The sequence below is a fragment of the Cottoperca gobio genome, chromosome 15 (genome assembly GCF_900634415.1).
Source record: "Cottoperca gobio chromosome 15, fCotGob3.1, whole genome shotgun sequence".
Lineage (NCBI taxonomy): Eukaryota > Metazoa > Chordata > Actinopteri > Perciformes > Bovichtidae > Cottoperca > Cottoperca gobio.
In genome coordinates, this window is record NC_041369.1 from 4,511,955 (window position 1) to 4,519,177 (window position 7,223).

The following is a 7,223-nucleotide window of genomic DNA, read 5'->3' on the forward strand; positions in this document are numbered from 1 at the left end:
CCTCGTGCTCTGAGGCGTCTCCATGGCGACTGAGCTCTCATTTCTTGTGTCCCGGCTTAGTGGTCAAACTCATTTCACTGGGGGACGCGAGGATACCTGCCTCAGTCTAGGAAATTGCACAGAGATTGCCTTGAATGGGGTTTGTGGAGATCGGCTTAAAGGAGCTAACACACCTGGATCACTGTAGTTACTTCCACACGTCTACGTATTAGTCTGGCATACAGAAGAACGTCCCAGTAACTTTGGGCATATGGGAATCCCTGTTTGTCTAACTGGAATTAAACACGTTTTTTCAATTTGTCCACCTGTCGTCCTCTTTCCCAGGTGGAGGTGAAGCCGTACGTCTTGGACGACCAGATGTGCGATGAATGCCAGGGGGCTCGCTGTGGGGGGAAGTTCGCCCCCTTCTTCTGTGCCAACGTCACCTGCCTGCAGTACTACTGCGAGTACTGCTGGGCCAGCATCCACTCTCGAGCCGGCCGAGAGTTTCACAAGCCGCTGGTGAAGGAGGGGGGCGACCGCCCTCGACACGTGTCCTTCCGCTGGAGCTGAGGGGGGGTACACGAGTCAGCCCTGCCCCGGTGAACCCACACACCCGACCCCTACAGGCCGGGACAGCGCTGTAACACCCCCCCCCCCCCCACACACACACACACACACACACACACACACACACACACAAACACACAACCCACCCTGCTCCCCACAAACACCTCATGAAAAAAGCAAAAAGGATAACGTCAAATATACGGGACTGTCTTCATACCACACGGCTCCGAACTCATTGTCTACGGCTCCCCTCCGATGAAGCATTGTAGGGGAATAAAATGCGAAAGTCTATCAGCTTAGAATTTGCACTTTGGCACAAAATCTCACTAAACACACACACACACACACACACACACACACACACACACACACACACACACACACACACACACACAGGATGGTATGTTAGACACCTGGCTACTTTGAGTTCCCCGCTCTGTTGGGTGGGTGGTGTGGTACGTCCTCCTCCTGAGAGGCGGAACCATACAAATATTTAAAAAGTATATATTTTTTGTTTTGTACCTATCTATACATATATAGATAATTTAAATTTTATGTAAAAGGAGCATGCACTTATTTTCAAAAGCTGTAGTTATATTGCCCCTACTAAAAAAATGATAATAATAATTACCAAAGGCAAATGAAATGAATGCATACAGACGAGCTGAATAGGTGGCCTAAGATGTAGCAACACAGCTATCCAGTAGTGTGGGCCCGTATCGCCCGGAGTAAAAATAACACGGCTATATTCGCTCTCAATTTTGACTCTGAAAATATTAATACCTCATATGCGCAATCAGATTAGTTTGCTTTTGATTTCTAGGTCTTTATTTTTATAATAACATTATTTTCTAGTGTTATGTAAATGTATTGCTGCAATAGCTTTGCTGCTAAATCCATGGTATAAACGGATACCATAAGTACTTTATTCAGGCTAAAATAACGGATCAAGAGAAGCACCTGGTGTTGTAGAATGACGAGCTATCATCGGGGGAGGGGGCGCCCCTGGACAACGATGGCTACCTTTTGTGGGGGGTCGGGGTGGGTCGCCCCTAACTGCATGTTTATTTCAATCAGGTTGCTGCATGCAATAGATTTTTCAGTATCATGTCTACTATTCGATTCTGCCCATGTTTGCACAACACACTATAGACGGACGTTCGACTCGCACGAAACTGGACAGGGAGGACGGGTCAGAGGAATCATGGCGGCTCCACGTCGCCGGTCGTGCTGACGGGCCGCGGCACAGAGCGGCCGGAGCAGCGAACGCATCCAGACGACAGGGAGGGGAAAAACAACCTTAATAATCACAAATCAAATCAAATGTAGGATTACCATTTAAAACTGTCTATGATAGGTGAAGTACTTTTTTGCAGTGATTGTTGATATAATTGTGCAATTTTTTATACCGTATGTAGTTAGGTCTGAGTATGCCTAGAACTGTGATTCGCTTTAACTGTCGTCAATGTCCGACATAGAAGTCCTGTGAAACTTCATAACTAGTGTATGCACACGTATATATGTTCTGTTGTACACACACTTGCACCAGTATACACAGAAGCCTCTCGGCGCACACACACACACACTGACACACACACACACACACACGGACGGCTGTCTTTCTTACGCACACAAACAGGCCTACAAACACACAGTCTGATCTGAGGAGAAGACAAATAATGTGAGCTTAAACTGAGAACTGAGATCTTTTCTTTCATTTGTCCCAACGTCGACAAAAAAAAAAGCGCACGTTTACGTCCCAGAATGCAACCAAAGAGATCACGTGTTCGACTTTTAACAGACGCCTGACACGCAGAGCGAACAGCCTGCTGCAGCTCATAACGGCTGAAGCTGCAGTCGATTAGATGAGGAACGAGGGCAGTTGGGAAGAATAATTGGGGGGGGGGGGGGGGGGCGTAAAAACGAAACATTGAAGCTACTGGAGACTTGAGGTTGATAAACTGAGCTCTGCACATGCTCACTACATGGCTGGGGTGGGTGGGAACAGGAGAATGATAGAGTGCTGCAGGAATCCTAAGAGTCCTAAAACCCGGACATGAGTCAGCATTTCTGCACTCGCGGTTCCCTCATCTCGAAGTCGATGGTTTTTTTTAATAGGTTTTTTGGTTAGATGTCTGTGGTTAACACAAGCTTATGAGATTTTAAAGTTTTGTTCTACAACACAAAATACTACAGTAAATGCCCCACTTGTGAATTTTGGCGCTTTTACGTGTCTTACAAAATGCTAACAAGTGGCTAAATGAGACGACGGAGGTTGTCGGGGACATTAAATGTTGTCACGCTGAACAAACTCATCTACTCAGCGGTGGTGATGTGAAGTCATGCGAGCGTGGTGTAGTTTCTCTTATAGCCTCACGTTAGCGCTTGACTTCTGGTGATCGCATTTACGCTTCAACAATCACAAAAGTGTTGATTATTTGTGAAGATTATCTTGCGGAACAAAACGTGAAAATATCTTAAACATTTGTTTGCTAGAGCTTATTCTCTGCAATTATCCAAAATCCAGTAGACATCCCGTTGGCTTTTTCTCGGGGGAACCAGGGCGATGCTAACTTCCGGATTGGCCTTCAAAAATACGTCATTCCCGCAGCACTCTACCGCCAGAACATGCAGAAGTGCAAGCTGCGGTTACCATATTTATCCAGATTATTTTTTCCTGCAAAGCTTGAAGTAATGGACCTGCTTAACAAAAATGGTGGACATGTATTTCTTTTAGTTTTTATCAAAAGGTTATGGTGCGCGGTTCAAACAGGATTGAGGGGTGGGAGGGTTCAGAGAAAGTATTGGCTGCTGAAGACAGGGCAGCTCTGGTCTGGTGGGGGGGGGCAAGTTACACTGGTTTTAGCAATTTTGTGGACAATCCGAGCGGGATCCTACATCGTTGCAAGTTAATGTGTCGTCCCCTTTCTTTTTTGTCCGTGAGTTGTGATTGTCCCGTGCTGGCGCCCCGCGGTCCCTTTCCTCTTTCTCGTTTTAGTCGCAAACTGTTTTGTTTTTTTGCTTTAGGATAGATGTTTTTGTTGTCCAAGCAAAACTAATTGATACTAAGCAGAAGATACTTTTTTTACTGGTAGAAAAAAAGGACTTAAAAAAGAAGAGGCTAACCATGAGTAATAATAAGTATCCCTATGAAAGTGAATTCTGGGTGTTTTTGTGACATTTCTTTCCCCACCCAGACAGGTTTTCTATGTTTGTTCCTTCTCTATGATAGATATTTGTTATGCACTACACTTTGTATCCGAACAGTTTTCGACGGTCAGCAGTTCTTTTTGTTAGAGACACAAAAAAAATGATAAAGCGTGCTTTCTGACTGACAAGATCTTTTGCAATACCTCAATTTTGAAATATATTAGGAGAGAAACTGATATTTTCTAAGTAAGTTTATTCAGATGAAAAAATATATATTAATTTAATTCTTCAAGAGAAATGATTTAACAGATGGTTGATTTTTATTTTATTTTATCATGCTTATTTGCTTTTATTTTAAGAATTTATTTTTTTGAAAAAGACAACAACTGAAGGAGCTAGAGCTTTATAACTAATATAATAATGTAGTTGGAGAGAGTGCAGTCTACTTTATTACAGTGGACGTGAGGGTGAGTGTCCCACTGGTCAAATTGGACGAAACATCAGCGAAGAGCTCTTTAGGAAAAAAAACTATCAGGTGCTCAGAGATAAAACTGAACATATTTCCCACGTTTTTGTATATTTATAATCAATCATTTACTATGCTGACCAGAGTTGTGAAAGAGATCTTCTGTTCATTATTTTTTTAAGAGAAGTTTTTTATGTTTCCTAAAAGTATGTGCTCCCTTTTGTTTTGTAAAAAAGCAACGTGACGCTGATTTGTTGGCCTGACATCGTCGGGAGAAAAACAAAAAGAGACTTGTGAGGGTCTGAACAGCTGGAGGTAGAGAGACAAGAATGTTATTTTTAAACACAAAACAGACACACGTGTTTTCACCTGTAACTTGATCGAAAGCCCCAAAGGTGCATCAATTGACTGGTGGCCTTCTATTCACGCAAGACTTGAATTAGTCCCATTTTTTAAGGCTAAGAACCTTGATTCTTTGTTGTAATGTGCAATACTGTTTGTACTGTTTGTAGAAAAGAAGAAAACAAGAAAAAGAGACATAAATCTTTATTGCAGAATTATTTTCATTGCAAGCATTGTGATTCACTAAAATCATTTTCTACTGTGTATTTACCTACTCTATCTGCTAGTACCTTCCAGTAGTAATGTAGCCTTTGTACTGAGAAATTTTCATTATTTTTAGAAAGTTTTGCTAAAAAAGAAAATAATTTAAACATATTTACATATTTTCATTTTTATTTCGTATTTTTTTCTTTACAGAATTATTTCTCAACCATTATTTCTTGGGGAGACTTTCATATCTGGTCAATGTCATTAATATTATTTTGTATTTTTACTTGGAATAAATTAATTTTATGATGATAATTCTTTAAAAGTTTATTTTTTTTGTTTGTTCACTTTTTTCATTTCTTTTGAAGCTGAAAAAAAAGTTTGTAATATTGTTACTAAAAGTGTCTCGATTCTTGAAATGCTAAGCTTTATGTGTTAACTCGCTGAAGTTGCTTACATTAGTGTGAAAATGATCCATGGAGAAAAGAAAAGCAAAAATTCACAAACAGGTGGTTGGTGATGTTAAAGTGATTCGCAATGTAAACAAATGAATGGGCAATAAAATAAAACTGGCAGAACGGAGCATACATGCAGTATGTTGTGATGTAATTGTGGAAGATGGACAACACCACTGACCATTTGCAAATACATTGCTTCTGCTACTCCAATAATACTGCTACTACTACTCCTACTCCTACTACTACTACTATTACCACTAACGACAATAACGCGTCCTCACTGTGCAGTGGAGAGCAACATTTCCTCACAGGTCAAATATTCTCTTCTTCGTAGTAGGTTCAGTCCCTGCAGTGTGTACCAGTGTGATTGTATTTAAGTATGAATGTAAATGTAGAGATTCACTGTTTAATATACAACGTTTGGGAAGAGCATGTATAACTGTAGAATTTTAATTATTCATAGAAGGCAATGGTCTAAAGTGTTTTTTTCTTACCTGACTTTTTATTTGTTTTTGTAGGCCTACTTAAAAAAAAAAAAAAATTCAAATTTCTAAATCCTACATTTCACCTCCTGATCTTCTGCCTTAAAAAGAATAGTTTGATATTTTTGTGAAATACTCTAATTCGCCTTCTTGCCAAGAGTAAGATGAAAAGATTGACACCACGGTCTACGATACATATAAAGCTACGGACTGCTAGCTTAGCCTAGCATTAGCACCCTGCTACATAACTCCCCCGTAAAACTACAGCTCATAGTTTCACACTTTGGTTTGTGTACAGATTAAAGATACTGTGTTAAATAGTGAACTCTAGTGGGACTTATAATCTTAGCCTAGCACCCAGCACCTCTAAAGCTAGCTATGTCTTGTCTGGGAGCAGTGACTTCTTGAAATGTGTCGTTTTACACTCTTTTGTTTTTGTATGAATTTAACAAACAAACTATAACATGCAGGTCTTGTAAGCTTTTAACAGAGCCATGATAGTCGTTTACAATCTTTATGCTAAGCTAAGCTAACTGGCTTCAGGCCTGCAGCTTTGTATTTACTGCACAGACATGAGAGTGGTATTGTTATGCTCATGTTATTCTAAATAAGACAGCGAATTGTGTTGTAGCCCAAAAAAGGTTTTGTTTCTTGTTTGTTTTTTGCTGAAGTGACGTCCCTTCCTGTCTTCATCCGAAAAGAGACTTCAGTGCTCATGTGAGAATGTTATTTCTGGCTGGCCTTTTCTACCAGTTTATACAGCTGATGCTAATGCTAATACCAAACCCCCGCCCCCCATGTCTTCTCATTAGTCCCACTCTTCTCTCTCTCCCAGGGCTCTGTATTATTCACCAACACCAAGTATCTATCTCTATCTCCTGACCTTTGATTTAAGTTTCTCTTAAAACAATTTATACCTGAACTATACGAGTGTATGTGCAAATGAAAAAGATCACGATTTGGATGATGGCAAGCATTTTATATATTCCTCTCTATAGATAAACGTATGTATTTCATGTAACTAGACTTGGGTAGTATTCTGTATATTCACTTCTGCTACATGGCGTTCTCTGGGTAGGTAAACACTGTCGGTCTCGTCATGTTGTGATCTCAAAATAGATGAAAAAAAAAAAGATTGGTAATGTGCTTTTTTTTCCCCCCACAAACATCCCACTACTTTTGAAATGTACATTTTTTTTTTTTTTATTATGGCATCTGTGCTTTTATTTTCTAGGTTTTTATTTCCTGACTTGAACACTGGTTCTGTCTTGGCGAGGCTTTTGAGATTGTTGACTTGGTCTGAACCTTTTGCAGTATAACTGTGATTTGAAAACGTGGAGCTCAATGCTGCTAATGCTTACTACTGCTTCAGAGTTTGTAGTTCCCACCTTAATTTTTCCTTTTTCTGTACTAATAAGCAAATCTTATTAAACGTAGTTGTATGACGCTGTGAAACCTTGTGGTCTTTGGCATGGCATCATCTCCCTCCCTGTCCTCTCTGTCCCCTGTCATGCACCAAACCTTAGAGAACAGCTGACCGGTACTAACTTGCATTATGGCCCTCTTCAA

General features: G+C 40.5%; 1 protein-coding gene across 1 annotated transcript in view; it reads left to right on the plus strand.

Annotated features, from left to right (window-relative positions):
• Window positions 1–7,104, plus strand: part of cpeb3 (cytoplasmic polyadenylation element binding protein 3) — a 42,803-nt gene extending 35,699 nt beyond the window's left edge. Inside the window, 1 exon segment of the mRNA XM_029450568.1 lies at window positions 325–7,104. Coding sequence (XP_029306428.1) covers window positions 325–552 — 228 coding nt within the window. The 3' untranslated portion in view covers window positions 553–7,104.
• The last annotated feature ends 119 nt before the right edge of the window (window positions 7,105–7,223 follow it).